This window comes from Callospermophilus lateralis, chromosome 17 (assembly GCF_048772815.1).
Source record: "Callospermophilus lateralis isolate mCalLat2 chromosome 17, mCalLat2.hap1, whole genome shotgun sequence".
NCBI classification, from domain to species: domain Eukaryota; kingdom Metazoa; phylum Chordata; class Mammalia; order Rodentia; family Sciuridae; genus Callospermophilus; species Callospermophilus lateralis.
The window spans coordinates 53990066-54009675 of NC_135321.1; the positions used below are offsets into that span (position 1 = coordinate 53990066).

Below are 19610 nucleotides of genomic sequence, written 5' to 3' on the forward strand. Positions count from 1 at the left end.
TTGCTTTTTCAGCAAAGAACATGACAGGCCTGGGGTGGCAGCCAGAGAAGACAAGAAATTTAAAATAGCATACAGTGTTTGGTTGTAATAGAAAACAACTTTATTTTAAGTATCATTTAGGTGGTAGGTCACAAATTTTTAATGTGTTCCAGGGCTAAGAAATATAAAGTGGTCTTTTAAAATTTAAATTACTGTTTGTCATTTTTCAAAGTACTTTCAGATGTTTTCAATACTTAAAAACAAATAAAATGGAAGACTTATACTCAACAAATGTTTAAGGTACTTCTAAAAGTTTATTAGAGGAGAATTATCAAATTTATCTGTCTCCTTCCCACTGAGAATAGCACAAATATTGCTGGACATTCAACTACATTTACAGAAAATTTAATAACAATTCTCTGCTTGTATGCAAAAATTACAAAATAATGTGGAATATATATTCCAGTGAAGTAGCATCTTAATTTATTGATTTAAAGTTTCAGAGAATCTGTCAAATGCTAAAAGGCTATTGTCTGAAACCCACTGATATATTAATAACTATAATGAGGAATATTCATTTTAGAGTAAAAGTACATCTCCTCTAAAGCATGGCTTTCATCAAAGAGTACAAATGTAATCATTTTAAGAGTAAACAAAGGTGAGGAAACCTTCAGCCAAGAGTTGCAAATAAACTAAATAGCATCTCTTATTTTCTTGTTCACAGAGAGCATTTACAAACTAGAAATTTTCTTTAAAGTTTTTTTTAAAAGCTAAGTAAATGAGATACCATTAATTCCCCTTGCTTGAGGGCTGGGGAAGACAGGCTTTTGCTTCAATGCTACAAGGAACAGAATTCGGTCTTATTGTTTTGGAAGACTTTTGGTGATATTTACCAAAGTTTTAAACTTATACTTCAACTAAAGAACCCCTCTTCTTGAAATTTCTCTCAATGAAATAAGAATGCACATTTAATTTGAGTATATCTTGGTCCTTGTGGCATTATTTATATGTGGTGAAAAGTTGGAAATAATATATACTCTCTTCATGTATATATTTGAAAATCACAGATGGCATTGATGAATTCTGCAGAACAATACGTAACATGTTGTAATAAATGGGATAAAGACTCATATATATAAATTAATAAGACTAAAATAACTAAAGCAACCTAATAAAAATTTCATTGTGCACTAAAACTGTAACCAATGGTGATAATTACCATGACTCAAAAGGGTTGTGCCGTTCCCCTGCCTCTCCTCTTCAACTTGCTCCTGGAAAACAGAAAACATGGGTTAGATCATATTTCCAGATAACCGCTTGAAACTAATGATTCTGTTTTCAGGAAGCAAAGCCATGAAGATCTCTGTTAGTGAAGGGACAATACACAGTAGCCAGTACTTTCTGGGTGCAGGGTCGTATGCAACAATCCCCATGGTCATGGGAGGAATCCTTTACTACTGTCTTAATTGTTCATTGGCTAAAATACAAGAGAAAGTTTACCTCAACAGCAGCTAATATGGAAGTGAACATAGATGTCCTCACAAACTGGATCCCTGGACCTGACAGCCACACTGGAGGTAAATGACAGAAGAGGCTTGTTCTCAGCCCAAGTCAAGCTCTCCATCCTACTTTGCTTTTACCCTATCAGAGCCTACTGCACTTTTGTAGTGCTCTGTTAAGATGATAATATCTATGACAATGTCCTTTGCAGAAAGGAAAAGTGACTTCAAAGTTTCCTGCAATCTGAACAACCAATAAAAAAAAAGTTTCCTGCAAAGAAGCCACAGCTCAGGTATGGCAAACAGCATAAGCATAAGCAATAAGCATGTCATAGAACCCATCTCTAGGTCAAGTGCTCCACCAGGCAGAACACACTGACCACAGCTCCTGAAGCTTATTTTGCTAATTTATTTCGTTTTTTGAGTTCATGTGGTTCAAGATATAGTTATAAATAGGTACACAGATAATATTATACATACAGAAGATATAGTGAAAATGTTCCCCCTGCCCTCCCACATCTGACCAATTCTTAATATTCCTACTCTCATAATCATTGTGATTGGTTTATAATATATCATTGGAAAGTTTTCTTCATAAAAATACAATGAAACATAAATATATATCCTCATTTTCTTGCCATAATACACAAAAGATATCATTTCATAGTATTGTTTTCTACCTGTCTTTTTACTTAAAATACCTGAGTGATATTTCCCTCCCAGGCAGATTTATAAAGGGTGTTTTCATTCTTGTCTAATACCTGCATGGTATAAATAGATATGTCAGGATTTACTTTAGATGTAACCAGTTTAGGGTGTAACCAGTCATTTTTTTTTCTTTTTCAATTATACACTATTGCGGTGGAAAACCTAAATATGTGCAGTTTGGCGCACATGCCAGGTTATCTGTAGAGTGACTGCAGAGTGGCACTACCATGTCAAAGGAGACATGCATCTCTATGTTGCTAGATACTATCAAGTCAAACCACACCTCGGAAGCTCCACTTCATGGGTGACAAGCTTCATCGGTGTCTATTTCCCCACAGTCATGTAAATAGGGTGTGTTATCAAAGTCTGGGATTTTTTAACAAGATGACAGGTCAAAACTGAAATTTCATTATAGCTGTCATTTGCATTTGCTTCATTATGCAGAGGTTGAAGATCACATTATATATTTAAAAGCATTTGTATTTACTTTTCTATACAATGTCTCTTTTTATCATTGTTCTATTTTTCTCTTGAAATGATTACCCAACTTCTGGTCTTGATAAATCAGAAAGATGAGTCCTTTGTCTATGATATGATATAAATTACTTATTTTCCTAGTACGTAAGTTCTTTTTTTTTCATCTTCCTTATGGTATTTTTTAATATCAATGCAGAATATTTGTTGTTTGTTTTAAGAAATTATCAAACTTTTCTTTCATGGCTTATAGATTTGAGTAAAAGTAAAACAAGCCTTTCCACACCGAGATTATAAAATCTTTCCCCTTTTGTTTATGACCACTACACTGTGGTTCATGTCTTATAGTTAAATCTTTGATAGGTAGAGTCAGGATATGAAGTAAAGACAACAGACTTTAGCATATTTAGCTTCCCACTTGACCCAACACCACTTACTTAATATCTTCCTTCTGCGATCAGTCTAAAATCTGTGCATTTCACACTGAACTCCCAAGTATATTCAATACTATTTCTGGCTTTCTGACCTGTCTCTTCAATCTATCAGTCAATTCATGTTCCAGTACTATAGTATTTTAAATTTCCAAAGCCTTATATTTTCATATGCTTCTTAGGCTACCTAGCACTTTGTACAGAATAAGAGAGTTCTTTTTCTGTACAAATTTTTGGGTCTGACAGCCAAAGGTTCAAATACCAACTCCACCCCTTACTAGCTGGATGATGTTGAGCAAAATATTTATTTAGCCTCCATAGTTTCCTAATCTGTGACTTGGAGATTAATCACATCTCCTTTACAAGACTGTTTAAGGATTATCGACCCAAGTACAGTCCTTATAATAATACATGGACATGGCAGACTCTCAATTAATGGTAACCATCACAGTTATTTTGCCAGTTTTCAAATTGCAAAGAATGTATCAGGGACTTCATAAAAACTAAACCAGCCTAGCCTGGCTACTTTTGTTTACCACCTAAAAAAGCACAGCACAAATTACAAAATCTCTCATGAAAGAAGCATTCTGAGGGAAAGTAAGCAAGATCTTGAAATCCTAAATGAATCAATTACTCATTTCAAAAAGTATTTCTGGAAAATTACTCTATGCCAAGAACTGCAGTGGTCTTTCCAAGTGTGATCAGGGTCTCCCTGTATTGAATGACTGGCAACAGAGTGACAGAATGTGCTTATCTGGCTGCCCCTCCTCCCTAGACGGTCATGTCACTGCACTCTTCCATCGTCCCTGCACACCCCAGGCCCTCCTTTGAGTGCCCTACTTGTGTCTCTCCATGCCATGTGCAGCCTTCACTGCCACTTCCCTGAAGCCCCTATTCACCACTGCCTGCCTCATTCTACAAACTCCACACCAGCTGGGCCACTCTCAGACTCACCAACACAAACATCAGTGAATTTCTATTTTCTTCCATCAAATTCCTGTGATACAAGCCCACTATGCTATTAGAGGGTCTCTGAGAACTGTGTGGTAGCCTCTAGAAGATGACAGACAGTGGCCTCTGCTTAACATTTAGAAAGGAAACAGGGATCTGAGTACTAGAGTCATAAGAAATGGAATCGGCCAACAAGCACAGGAGCCTAGATGTGGATACTGAGCCCCAAACTGGAAGTCAGCCTCACTACCACTGATTTCACCCTCAGACTCTGAGCAAGATAAGCTATGCCTGGACTTCCCAGAAACTGGAATAAAATAAATGAGTGTTTTAAGCTGCTAAGTTTGTGTCAATTCATTATGCAACAATAGAAAACTGAAAGTCTCCTACTTAATCTTTAGGATTCCACCCAGCAAGCTTTATGTGATCCTCCCTCCTCCCGTCTGCCCAGAGTAAGCTGGGAACATGTGGAAGCATAGAAACGCCTTATGGAAATCTATTGTTGGGCCTACCACACTGCCCTATAATCATTAGTTTTATTCATCTTTCCCACTTTGGTGAGCAGGCAGTATGGCTTAAATGTCTTTCATCCTCTAAACAGAGCTTGGCACCTAGTGTAGTTCAGCAATATTTGCTAAATGAGAGCACAAAGGCAATATTCGAGAACAGTGCTTTTCTGCCTGACAGATTTCAAAACCAAAGTTAACGATGGGTACCTCTATGCAATTAATAAAGCAGGCCTCTCACATTCTCACATGCACGTGGATCACCTGGGGATCCTGTTAAAATGCAGATCTTGACTAGTAGGTCTTAGGTTATGGATTTCCACAAGCTCCCTGCAGATGCCATTGCCACATATCAGTGGCAAGCCTTTCTGCTTTCTTCCAGGACAGAGTGGGAGTGAGGATGGTAGTCACTCAATCACATCTACCCTCATTCTGCTGTGGGGGATGAACTCTTGAATCAGGGCTAATTTTCTATGGTAGCTCTTAACATCAAATTCATCCATCTTTATTCAGTCAATACATGGGAAATCCACATAATTCAAAACAACGAAACTCTCTACAGCAAAACTGAAACGGTAACAAGAAATAGCATTGAAGAGTTGATTATGCTCACACAACAGCCACTGAAGCACTTTTATAATCACTGTTTCATTGAAAAATAAAAAGAAATATGTAATATGCTATCTCTCACTCAGCTAATGGATTATGATACTTGATTCATACTTCCTTATTTGCTATTGAAATTCTGACTAGAAAGTGGAAAAAAAAAACACTCCCCACCAAAATAACTTTTCCCTTCACTTCAGATTTAAATTACCCAGGTTTCCTGTGTCTGTATGTTCATTAGGTGGATCAATGTTATGGATATGCAGACATACACATATACATACAAAAGATTATAATTGTGAATATCTATATAAGTATATATTTCTCTTATGATATATTGACTTCATTGGGGATGGGTAATGAATATTTAACCAAGGGGTATTCTACCACTGAGCTATGCCCCCAGGCTTTTTAAGTTTTTATTTTGAGATAGGTCTTGCTAAGTTGCCCAGCCTGGCCTGGAACTTGTAGTCTTCCTGCTTCAGCTTCTGGAGTAGCTAGGATTACAGGATATGCCACTTCATACAGCTTTATGCTTTAAACAATTTTTTCAAACAGAAAACTATTTAATATCACATGAAATAGTAGAAAAATGTTGAATTTTGTGCCAGGACGAATCCTGAGGTAAAATCCTAGCACCACCAATAAAGAGCTATTTAAGTCTGAACACATGATACAAATGCTCTTAACCTGATTTTTCTGATTTGTTAAAACAAAGACATTGGACTAAATGTTTTCCAAAGTTCCTACTAGTATTATATGCTTCTGTCTGAACTAATTAATTATTTCACAAAGGTAATATATCTATAATGCTACTAATTAATAAAGAATGAATTTTCAAAAACAGAAGGAAAAATGAGCATTTTACTTTATTTTCCCAGACAGAAGGCATAAGGAAATCAATATGAACTGAGAAAAATAAAACCACCATTGTGATTTCCCAGGTTTCAAACCTTAGTTCCAAATCCTGAAAATAAAGCTTTAGGAAAGAAAATAATAATGTTCTCAAAAGGGGATGATAATGGTTGAAGGTACATAAAATAAGTCTTTGCAATTGTGCATTCCCACTCATCAACTTCAAATATGTCCCACAGGAAGAAAGGATCATGAGTTGGGAAAACAACCAAAAAGGCTGGACATGCTGTCCCTCCTAATTAGTCCAATGTCTTTATTTTAACTTAGCATATTCACTGTCACATAGGAGTCCCCGGAGCTTTAGAGGATCCACGAGAACCCTGCTGTCCCTACCCCAGAAGAACCTGACAACTGCCCCAAAGGCAACACATACCAGTTTCAGAAACTAGGAAATGCCAGAATCCTATTTAATAACTTAAGTAACAAACTACTATTTTAATTTTAACCTGTTACTTTGTGGGGTTTTTTGGCTCTAATCAAATATCCAATGTGAAATATGATAAATGAAATTAGCCTTTCAGATAAAAATGTAGGAATTTTGGGATTTTTCTCATTGGTCTACTGGAATAGTCAGAGAAGAAAATGCTTCCATTTTGTCCAAATATTTGATAATATACCTATACCTCTGAATGAAATCTCCCTTAGTATTTGCTAAGACATTTACAATGCTAAAGTAGCCTTATAAATATCACCTTCCAGTGGTTCCTCTGACTATAAAAGAATTCTATGGGCTGTTGCAAAATTACATCAGTCTCATGTATATAAACAATATGATGAAAATGTAAGTACTGCTAAAAATAAGAGATGAAAACAATGCTATCCTAAACATTTTCTCAATATCTTATTTTAAAATGTTATGAAGGAGATTTTATTACACTCTATCAAAACTATGGTCAACCATGATTACCTACTGTCTTTTATCAAGGCCAATAGTCACCATAACCAAGTACAATTCCCTCTGCTCTGCCACCAACACTCACTGAGTATGCACTCAGATCTATGCCAGTCATCTTACAATCTCATTACTCACCAAACTTTAAACTTACTGAAATGGAAAGACCCTTAAAAATCTTCTGCAAACAAAGTGGGGCCCTGTGGTAAAGGGATTGTCCTTGGTTGCAAAGCAAATAAGCAACAGAGACTAAGATAAACTCCAATCTTCTAACCCCCATCCTATACTCATTCTACAACACTGATAATAGCAACATCTGCTGCAGTCAGACAAGGCATTAAAATCTTGCCATAGTCACACATCATAGTCACTTCCAACCTCACACCTTTGCTCATGCTGTGTCTCTGGCCCGGAAACTCCCTGCTCTGACCCCCTCAACTTTCTTATCTCTCAAAGTTAGGAAGCACCTAGAAGTTACTATGTAAATGCAATTGCCAGGATGGATTTAAAGCCAGAGGAAGAATGTATTACAGATGGACATCCAAGGTACTCTACATACTTCAAGATCAGACCAAGGCCCCAGTGACCTATCTTTTTCTGAAAGGTAACCATACCTTAGAGCACTAATGTGCTCCATAATTGTTTAGTCACACTGTATTTGTCTACAGAAGTTAGCTCTCTTTTATTTAGCAAGATATTAAAATTCTTTAGAGAAATAAAAATATCTCATATCTCTATCTTCCAAAATTTATAACTCAATATTTAAACATTGATTTGCTGATTTTAGAAGGTTCAGAGAGAGAATGAGAACTAACATTTCTTTAATGTCAGATATTGCATACATACAATAGGAAGCCATATATTTTATTCCTGAACAGTCAAATAAAACATCCTTTTTATTTGTTAAACTTGCACTTTTATGAAGGAAATTTGAAATTTTAAAGCCTACATAATGTTTGGGGGGTTTGTGCCCAGAACACCCACATACACACTAAACATCTATAAAATTACTATAAAAAATGTTGTTTCCCCAATTACTATCTGCCTACACTATGCTAGTCAATTCTAATGGAGGTGGGTGGAAAAAGCTAGGAAAGGGCACCCAAAATGACACTGATCTTTGTGCTGGATGCTGCACAAAGGCATAATATGTCAAGGAGTTTCAAAGAATACCTTCTTCAAGGGTATTCTTTCCTGCCGTAGGACAGCATTAAGGAGACCAGTTCCAGAAACAAAAGTTCACATGCACAGAAGAAATGAGTGAGTAAAGATATGAGATGAGTAATAAAACCCAGGGAAAAGCAGCACTCTGGCAGATACTGTTAGGGAAAAGATAAACTAGGGTGACCTCTCTGCAGGATGATCTTGAATGGTTAATCCATATTTTCAATTTTAAATCCACTAATAAGGTTTTATCTGTGAATCAACTGCAAAGGTATTCCCAGATCAAAAAGACATATGAATATGAAAACTAGTTGTAATGTGTGTTTAACCACAAAAATAAAAATAACCCAAATCCTCATAGTAAAGAACTATTTAAAAATTATGGTATATTCACAGAATAAACACTGTGTACCATCAAAACTAATAAGAAGGTACACATCTCCAAGATACATGCAATGATAGCAAAAAAGGCAATACAGAACAATGTGTAGAATATGAGCCCACTTGGGATATGTATTGTGTGATGGTATGTTTATGTGCATAGCAGGTGTGGGTTTTTAACTTTCTCTTTTGTTTTTGTGTGCTATAAATATAAAAGAAATGATCAACAGTGGTCCTGTGGTCCCACTTTCACAAAAATCCTTGGCAGGTTAGTACACATTTGATTGGGTATGGTGGAAAATTTACATCTCATTTCAATATCTGACTGTACTATTTAATTTTTTAACCAAATGATTGGGTTGTTTGTTTTTGTTTTGTTTTGTTTTGGTTTGGTTTTTGGTACTAGGAATTGAACTCAGGAGTGCTTAACCATTGAACCACATCCCTATCTCTTTTTATTTTTTAATTTTGAGACAGGGTCTCGTGAGGTTGTTTACAGTCTCACTAAGTTGTTGGGGCTGGCTTCAAACCTACAACCCTACTGCTTCAGCCTCCCAAGCCACTGGGATTACAGGCATGTGACACTGCACTGGCATATAAATGAATTTTGAAAAGTATAAATAAATATTTTTAAAATTCTATACAGAGATACTTAGAAAATATTAATCCAGGAAAACATTCACTGACAGATAATATTAGCATCTAGAAATTATTGGATATTGAAAAAAATAAATTACTGTCTCAGAAGCAGAAGTTTAGGAATGCCCAACTGTGCATTTGCTTGATGCTTTATACACTTAATCTGCCAGTGGGCTTTTACTTGGTTGAAAGGAAATGCTACTTATAAAATCCGAAATGAACACAAAAAGCAAAGGGTTTTATTTATATTTTAAGGAACCTAGAAATATCCAAGCATGACTGGCTCCTCTCTTCATAGTGAATACAGATAGCCCCTGATGTGAGCTAGCTCTACTGTTGAATTCAACTGATGAAAATGGGTACTGTAACTAGCAATGAGCCTCAAAGTGACTGTGCAATGTGAAACTTATTTTCAATGTGCACCTTTTAATTATCCCTTGAGAATATCTGTTAAAATAACAATGTGATCCAAACACCTTAAAATTTAAATTGTAATATGGTCTTTTGAAAAATAATTTTCATGCTATTAATCCAAGAAATCCATTTGCCTAAAAATCCCATTAGACACCAAGAACATCACTTAACAGATACTATCAGAAATCCAGCTATTCAGGGCCCCACACTAAAGCACACCTGTCAGCACTTTTTAAATTCAAAAAAATGGGAAAATCTCACTTTAGGGCAGGAATAATGGTAAACACATCAGGATTAAGTTAGAAACTGAGTTGGAATTTAAGAGAAAATAGGGATTTGTACTAAAGCTAACAGACAGAAAGTTAATATCAAGGTTATAGAACAAGAATACTGAGAGAAAGTGATAATCTTAGCAGTTTAAAGACAAATGACACTGATTTAAAGACCTAAATATTTTTGAAAGAGAGGAGGTGTTCTCCAATGTTAAACTAAAATAATACAGAAAAATGAAGGAGCCAGAATTGATAATTGCATTTCATCATTCAACCGTTAATCATCACACCCTGTTTTTTCAGTCCAGAAACTGGTTGATGACCTTTCATCATGAAATAGTTGCATGGTATAGTTCTGTTGCTCATGTCACTAAAAAGGTCAAAAGAACAGCAATGTATTCACCAGTGGAATATGAATACCCATTTTTTTCCTCCAACATTGCAAGCACTGAGCCCAGAATTCTCAGTGAATGTGAACTGTCAGTCAATTTGTATGGTTTGTTTAGAGTGCTGCAGTACTAAAAGTGTTGTCACTCAACCAAATGAAGAGCCAGAGGCTCAAGGAGAGCACGTGGGCAAGAAAAGGTGCCTCGAGTAAGTCACATGATATAATAAGACTCACATCTTCCCACCACAGCTAAGCTGTAAGTTCATCTGCTGATGATACATTAATATATCTTTCTGATTATGGATAAATATAAAACTATTCTGCAGACTTCAAGCTGAAAATGATTATGTTCATTGTAGAGCATGGAAATAGAACTTTGAGTGAAAAGGTTTGTGGGGGTTTTTAAAAGCCTCACGTAATGATTGCATCCCACTTTTTTTTGCCAAAAAAAGGCATACAATCTGAAATTTTTATGCAATGAAATGTATTTCACTATAATACTCTTAGAAGATGCATGATGCATGATGCATGATGCACAATGCACAATGCAGAGCTATACCCTAGGACAATAGTTCTCAAAAAACAGCAGGTATGGGCTGGGGATGTGGCTCAAGCAGTAGCGCGCTCGCCTGGTATACTCGTGGCCCGGGTTCGATCCTCAGCACCACATACAAACAAAGATGTTGTGTCCGCCAATAACTAAAAAAAAAATTTAAAAAATTCTCTGTATCTCTCTCTGTATCTCTGTGTCTCTCTCTCTCTCTCTCTCTCTCTCTCTCTCTCTCTCTCTTAAAAAAAAAAAAAACAGCAGGTACCAGAATCACTCAATTGTTAAATATAGATTGCTGGGCCCCACCCAGAGTATCTGAATCAGCAGTTCTGGATTAAGGCCAATGAATGTGCATTTCTAACAAACCCCAGGATATGCTGGTGCTGCTGTCTGGGGACCACAGGAGTAACTGAACACATCAACTCCTCATATTCTGTCTCTTCAGAGGGCACACGACACAGCAACCAAAGACACTGAAGAAAAAAAAACGGCATCCTTACAAAGCATCAGAAAGGCAAAATGCTGAGTAGGTCTGGTCCAAGTGACCTCTTTAACAGCCAGTGCTCTCTGCAGTACATCTGGAGCACTAACTCTCCTGCATTGATCTAAAGATGCAACCACCAAGGGAGCTGGGCTCAGCTCTGTCCTGATCATCCTACCGCACGGCAAGGCTGATCCCAAGGAAACAGCTCTTAAGCTTGTTACCAAATTATAATTAACATCTTGAAACTAAGCTCACACCAAACCAGTACTTCTGTCTAGGGTTCATCCAACCACACCAAACCTGGCACTGAACCACAAAATGTCCTCCTTCACGTCACTTCACCAAGCATAATGTCTAAATATACAACCACAGACCACATGAAGACCCCAAACCCAAATAAATGATGAGAGCCCATGAAGAAACACAATTGAGGATGCTGTTAATTGTCTACTATCCCAAAAATAGCTACCAGAGATGTCTCTGCGCCATACTGCCAACTTTTAAATTCCCAGAAATAGATAAAGATGTCTCAAGGAAACAGCACAGGGAAGGGAACTAGACACATGATGAACATTACACCTTCTAGGAGTCTATAAGTTGCTGAAAAAGGTTTTTTAGGTGTGATTAGCATCTAATTAAGTAGACTTTGAGAAAAGCAAACTACCCTCCATAGTGTGGGTCAGTCTCATTCAGCCAGCGGAAAGCCATAAGAAAAAACACTGAGGCCCTAGAGAAAGAAAAAAACTCTACCCCCAGACTGATATGGGACTCAAGTCCACAATGCCACCTCTTCTCTGAGCCTCCAGCCTGCCCTGCAGATTTTGTTGGCCCCCAAAACTGCATGAGTTTTAAGGAATTTATTATTTTAAGGAATTGCATACAATTCCTTAAAATAATTCTACATACAGGTGATAGATGACAGACAGACAGATACTCTATTGGTTCTATTTCATTGAAGAACCCTAATAAAACCACCTACCGTTCATAGTCTCCATTCCCCTATTTGATAATGATCAACCGATCTTCTTTCACCTTTAAAATTAAGATTACCTTTTTAAATGTACCAAACTTTAATGATACTATAGAGTTACATGAAAACTCAACTGCAGCAAGTAGTTTAAGTGACTGAAAATACTGCTCAGTTATGGTTATATGAGCTGCACCATTCCACAGTACTTTTCAACAGTGACTGCAGACTGTGAGGAAGGGCCAGAGACAACATCTCACCAAGCATCCATCCTGATCCAAGTGCTCTTTGGAATCCATGCCAAGCTTTCTCTTTCTGTTGGGCTGTTTCATTGCCACTTCAGCACTTCTTAGCAGTGTTCCTCTACAAAAGAAGGCCACATGAAAAGTTAGGAGAATACCACCCCTTCAGAATTACAAAGCAAATAAAAAAATATGCCGCTATAGTTCTGATATGGTGTGAATATCCACAGGGGTTCATGTGTTGAGGCTTGGTCCCCATGGTGGCAATGTTGAGAGGTGATGGGACCTTCAAAAGGGAGACCTAGTGGAGTCACTGCCTTTGAAAAGGATCAACATATTTCTCCTGCAACCCCAGTTAGTTCCCAACAGAGTACTTATTTCATATATATATATATATATATAAACAAGCTGGGTGGAGATGCACACCTGTAATCCGAGCAATTTAGGAGGCTGGGGCAATGGGATCACAAGTTTAAGGCCAGCTTCAGCAATTGAATGAGATCCTAAGCAACTTAGCAAGATTCTGTCTCAAATTTTTATAAAATGTGGCTCTGTGGTTAAGCACCACTGGATTCAATTCCCAGTACAAAAGAAAAAAAAAAGAAAAGAAAACAAGCCTGGCCATTCCAGCTTCTGGACTTACTGTGCAGTCTCTTCCCTCACATGTGTATTCCCACAATTGTGATTCCATCTGCCATGAGGTCTTCAACAGAACCAAGGTGATGCAGTCATCATGCCCTTGAACCTCCAAAACTATGAGCTAAATAAACCTCTTTTAAAAAATAAATACACTTTTTCAGGTATTTTGTTATAGTAACAAAAACTGACTAATGCACATATTTCCAATTATACTTCTTATAATTGGTTATTATAAGTAATCTGATTATGAGCTGACAAAAATTTCATTATTTGTTTTATAATAATAAAATCATGTGACAGAGATGGGTTTCCTATCTCATCTAGAATAAATATAACAAAGAAACTAGATATTAATGCCTTGGGTTTTATCTGTGATAAGAGTTTTGGAGGGGGGTCACATTGGGTTTTTCGGTTTGTTTGTTTTGCTGATGATCAGTAAGGATTCACTGCAATCTGTAGAGTCTCTGTACTCACATAGTCTGTCCTTCAGGAATGGTAAGACGTCTTAGTCATGCAAAGCATAGCACAGCAATCTGAAACAGATAAAATAAGATAAAAAAGTTACCAATTTGATTTATAATGACTGCTCCTCACAATATTACTAAAGAGTTGTCCAAGTTCTTTGAATAGTTATTGGAATAAGATTTTTATAAAGCAGGCTGACCATTTTGGAGAACCAATGAGTAGTACTATGAGTACTGACATTTAAAACCCATTCATTTTGAATGATTCTAACACTGTATATATAATTTTTAAAAATTTAACAAGCCTTAAATTATAAATATCCCTCATGTCTGGCAACCAGTAATACTGTGAACGTCTACACAAATCAACAGCTTAGGCTTGGTGCCTTTAGTAAAGTATTCTTGCATGAGGATACACAAGCCTAGCCCAGCCTGGCCTGAATTTTACAATAAAATGACACCCCATAGCTTGTCAAAAAGAAATCATGTCTACTGATGTTTTTGTCCTCACAATCAAGGTGATCTGCCTTGCTAATACCAAGTAATTACCTCAATAACCCTGGTTTGTTTAATATAAGTAAGCCTGAATTACCATATATCAGAAAAAAACTATTATTATACCAAGAAGTAGTTTCAAAATACAATTTGGTAACAACAGAATTCCCATTAGATTTAGAAATAATAAACCAAAAACATAAAAGTGCCTAACAATCCATATAACATATTGTTGCTAAACAATAAAAGAATCAAATATAAAATGCAAATCAAAATCAAACAAAGGAGATAAATGATACATTGGCAAATAGTCTGAAACCAAAAAAAACTTACACAGAGGTTTGCTATAAACCCTTAAGATAACAATCCACAGAATGTATTCTTTTTTTAAATTTATTCTACACATGATAGCAGAACGCATTTCAATTCAATGTACACAATTGGAGCACACCTTTTTGATTCTCTGGTTGCACATGATGTAGAGTCACACCATTTGTGCAATCATCATTATCTAGGGTAATGATGTTCATCTCATTCCACCATCTTCCTAGCCCCATTCCCTCCCCTTGGCCAATTCAAAGTTCCTCCATTCTTCCCATGCACCCAGCATTAAGGATCAGCATCCACTAATCAGAGAAAACATTCTGCCTTTACTATTTTTGGATTGGCTTATTCCATCCATTTACCAGCAAATGCCATAATTTTATTCTCTTTTAATGCTGAGTAATATTCCATTATGTATATAGATTGCAGTTTCTTTATATCTATTGATGGGCATCTAGATAGGTTCCACAATTTAGATATTGTGAATTGTGCTACTATAAATGCTGGTGTGGCTGCATCACTTTAGTATGCTGTTTTTAAGTCCCTTAAGTATAGAACAAGGAGTGGGATAGCTGGGTCAAACGAGGGGGTTCCATTTCAAGTTTTCTTAAGGAATCTCCATACTGCTTTCCAGAGTGCTTGCACCAATTTGCAGTCGCACCAGCGATGTATGAGTGTACCTTTTCCCCCACACCCTCACCAACACTTATTGTTGCTTTTATTCTTGATAACTGCAATTCTTACTGGAGTTAAATGAAATCTTAGAGTAGTTCTGTTTTCCATTTTTCTAATTACTAGAGATATTTTTTCATATGTTTGTTAATCAATTGTATTTATTCTTCTGAGAATTGTCTGTTCAGTTCCTTAGTCATTTGTTTTGGGGTTATTTGGGGGTTTTTGGTGTTAAAAAACTTAAGTTCTTTATATATATCCTGGAGATTAGTGCTCTATCTGATGTGTATGTGGTAAAGATATTCTCCAACTCTGTAAGCTCTCTCTTTACATCATCAATTGTTTCTTTTGCTCAGAAGAAAAAATTTAGTTTGAATTCATCCAATTTATTAATTCTTAATTTTATTTCTTGCACTTTAGGCAACTTGTTAAGGAAATTGAGGCCTAATCTGACATGAGGAAGATTTGGGCCTACTTTTTCTTCTATTAGGTGCAGGGTCTCTGGTCTAATTCCCAGGTTCTTGATCCACTTTGAGTTTTGTGCATGATGGGAGATAGGGATTTAATTTCATTTTGCTACATATGGATTTCCAGTTTTCCCAGCACCATTTGTTGAAGAGGCTATCTTTTCTCCAATGTTTGTTTTTGGCACCTTTGTCTAGTATGAGGTAACTGTATTTATGTGGGCTTGTCTCTATGTCTTCTATTTTGTACCATTGGTCTACATGTCTATTTTGATGCCAATACCATGTCGTTTTTGTTACTATGGCTCTGAAGAATATGGTGATGCCTCCTGCTTCACTTTTCTTGTTAAGGACTGCTTTGGCTATTCTGGGTCTCTTATTTTTCCAAATAAATTTCATGATTGCTTTTTTCTAGTCCTTTGAAGAATGTCATTGGAATTTTAACTAGTAATACAATTAAATCTGTATAGCACTTCTGATAGTGTGGCCATTTTGACAACATTAATTCTGCCTAACCAGGAGCATGGAGATCTTTCCATTTCCTAAGGTCTTCTTCAGTTTCTTTCTTTACTGTTCTGTAGTTTTCCTTGTAGAGGTCTTTCACCTCTTTTGTTAGATTGATTCCCAAGTATTTTATCTTTTTTGAGGCTATATTGAATGGGGTACTTTTCTTAATTTCTCTTTCAGTGGATTCATCACTGATGTATAGAAATGCATCTGATTTATGAGTATTGATTTTATAACCCGCTACTTTGCTGAATTCATTTATTAAATCTAGAAGTCTTCTGGTGGAATTTTTTGGATCTTCAAAATACAGAATCATGTCATCTCAAATATTGATAGTTTTGAGTCTTCTTCTCCTATATGAATCCCTTTAATTTCTTTTGCTGGATTGCTCTGGCTAGAGTTTCAAGGAACATGTTGAATCAAAGTGGTGAAAGAGGGTATCCCTGTTTTGTTCCAGTTTTTAGAGGGAATGCTTCTAATTTTTCTCTATTTAGAATGATGTTGGCCTTGGGATTAGCATAGATAGATTTTACAATGTTGAAGAATGTTCCTACTATTCCTAGTTTTTCTAGTGTTTTGAACATGAATAGGTGTTGTATTTTGTCAAGTGCTTTTTCAGCATCTATTGAGATAATCATATGATTCTTGTCTTTATGTCTATTGATGTGATGTATTGCATTTGTTGATTTCTATATGTTGAACCAACCTTGCATCCCTGGGTTGAACCCACCTTGCATCCCTGGATTGAACCCCACTTGATTGTGGTGCATAATCTTTTTAATATGTTCTTCTATGTGATTTTCCAGAATTTTACTGAGAATTTTTGCATCTATGTTCATCAGAGATATTGTTCTGAAGTTTTCTTTCCTTGATGTGTCTTTGCCTGGTTTTGGTATCAAGGTGATGCAAGTCTCATAGAATGAGTTTGAAAGAGTTTCCTCCTTTTCTATTTCATGAAATAATATGAGGAGTATTGATATTATTTCTTCTTTTAAAGTCTTGTAAAATTCGTCTGAGAATTCTTCTGGTCCCAGGCTTTTCTTGGTTGGCAGGCTTTGATGGCATCTTGCTTGAAATTGATCTGTTTAAATTGTATATGTCCTCCTAATTCAGTCTAGGTAGATCACGTGTTTCTAAAAATTTGTCAATGTCTTTGAGCTTTTTTATTTTATTGGAGTACAAATTTTCAAAATAGTTTCTAATTATCTTCTGTATTTCAGTAGTGTCCATCATGATATTTCCTTTTACATCATAAATTTTAGTAATTTGAGTTTTGTCTCTCCTTCTTTTTGTTAGTGTGACTAAGGGTTTATCAATTTTATTTATTTTTTTCAAAGCACCAACATTCCTTTGGTCAATTTTTTTAACTGTTTCTTTTGTTTCTATTTCTAGGGCTTTGAGATTTAATTCTGAAATGGTCATCTCAGAATGTATTCTAATCAACAAAATGGAATATGTCTTTTGATAGAAACTTAACTTAATATCCCTGGCAGAGTATCATTGAAAGACATGGATTATTCTTAGTATCCATAATATATGGGACCCTAAGGATTGTACCAGCCACATGCCTCCTTGATGGGTTTAAAGATAGATAAAGATTTTAGAATCAAGAAAATTAATGTCAATTTATAAAACACACTAATGAAGCATATTAGAGAAAAAGGCAAACAATGACTGGGTTAAGCTTTGCCCAGTGGGTTTTGGCTTTGAAAGAACACCCAGGCATTAACTACAATAGATCAGATGATTTTAAATGAGCATAATTAGAGAATATTCTAAATAATGTTTCATATTTTTAAAAAATGAGACAGATGAGTATACATAAATTATTTGTATTTCTGAACAAAATTTGGAAACAGTGCTGACTTTTCAAGTTAATCATCTTAATCAGTTTTACACCCCATTACAGTGGAACTCTCCATCTGCACATTGTCAAATACATGTCTTCCTGACACTCCCAGTGAAGACATATTCGACATATTTTTATTTAGAAGGCATATGGACATTTTCAATTCTTCACATTAAAGGAATCTATAAATAAGAAAAATAATTCACTATGTGCTGACATCCAGATGCAAACTGATAATTTTTTCAAAAATATTTATTGATAATCTGTTATCACCAACACAAGCACAGGGGCTTCGTGATATAGTAAGGATGCTTTATCAGACATCCTAGAAAGGGAGCTACATAAATTTAAAATGAATTTAAAAACAAAACATTGAACACAAATAGCTGGTTAATATATTGATTTCCCACTATTTCAAAGATTTTACCAGACTAAAATTCATTTGTCTAGTTGATACTCAATATTAATAACACCAAGTGGTTGATGTTTGAATAAATTAATAGATTATTACAAACTGAATACATGTTGACAAGTTATGTAGGAATTACTGCTTCCTCTTCATGGTATTGATACTGACAGCTAACATTACTTGAGTATACTTACCAGGCACAGCTCCCAGTTCTGTAATATACATTTGCAATTAACACACAGGACAATGCACAACCATAATCACACCTATTCTGGGGCCAAGGAAACACAGAGGAATTAAGTTACTTGTCAAGGTTTCACAACAGGCAAGTACCAGGCAGTACAACCAGAGTCCCTCCTTAAACAATATATGATGCAACAGCTTTTAGAACTGTAGTGTAAATTTAGTTATCTGAAACTACGGCATTCAGTAAACTTGCCAAACTCCTGGTGTATGTAAGAATGTAAATCAGAAACTGACACTAAACTTCCTGTGAGATCCTTAACTTCGCACACCACTCATCGGCATAGCTGCTCTGGTTACATCAAGTTAGCCCCTTACTCTTGTAACTACTTTTTTTTTGCCTTTTTTATCAATGTTTAAATCTTTAAAAATCAATAGTTAATCCTGTGTTAGGTGTGCTCCATAACATCTTATGAGAATGACACAGGAAGTCCCAAAATTCAGGGTCCAAGGGTATTACACAGGATTGTGTGAAACTGAGAATGTTCTGACAGTTACTTACCTAGATATACCTTTAAAATCAGTCCTTTCTGTCACCAGTAGAACTTTTGTAAAATCAGATTATGAGAAACATAATCTCTCTCTCTCTCTCTCTCTCTCTCTCTCTCTCTCTCTCTCTCATACACACACACACACACACACACACACACACACACACATATCTTTGGTAGTGCTTCCCAGTTTGGAGACAGTAACATCAGCATGAATTTTCTCTAAACAAAGAGCAAAATTAAAGTATAAGCACCAAAGGACACTCTCTGTACACTCTCTGTACAGCAAAGCAGAAACAGAGTGGTAAGTGAGGCTAAGACCCTGAGTCCAGAGGTCTCCAGACCAAGAAAGAGGCAACGGAAGTTAAGAATTTAGCATCCATGAGGAATGAGAACCAAAGTGGTCAATACAGGATGGAGTGTGGAGTCAGTATTGCCCCTTAAAGCCAAGAGGTGGAAGGAGGCTCCTCAGATGACCACTGGAAATCAAATAAACTGCTACAAAAATGCATGGAGCTACTGGCTATAGCTATGAGTCTAAGAAGGTAGAAAGACATAAACATAAACTCTTGACAGGAAGTAGACTCCAGC

General features: G+C 36.1%; 1 protein-coding gene across 1 annotated transcript in view; it reads right to left on the reverse strand.

The window, feature by feature from the left end:
* L3mbtl4 (L3MBTL histone methyl-lysine binding protein 4) overlaps positions 1-12552 on the reverse strand; it is a 323948-nt gene extending 311396 nt beyond the window's left edge. The window contains exons 1-2 of the mRNA XM_077105612.1: positions 12481-12552; positions 1199-1250 (exon numbers count right to left, since the gene is read on the reverse strand). Of these exons, the coding sequence (XP_076961727.1) occupies positions 1199-1250; positions 12481-12552 (124 nt within the window). The remainder of the gene's footprint in view (positions 1-1198; positions 1251-12480) is intronic.
* Positions 12553-19610: the final 7058 nt, after the last annotated feature.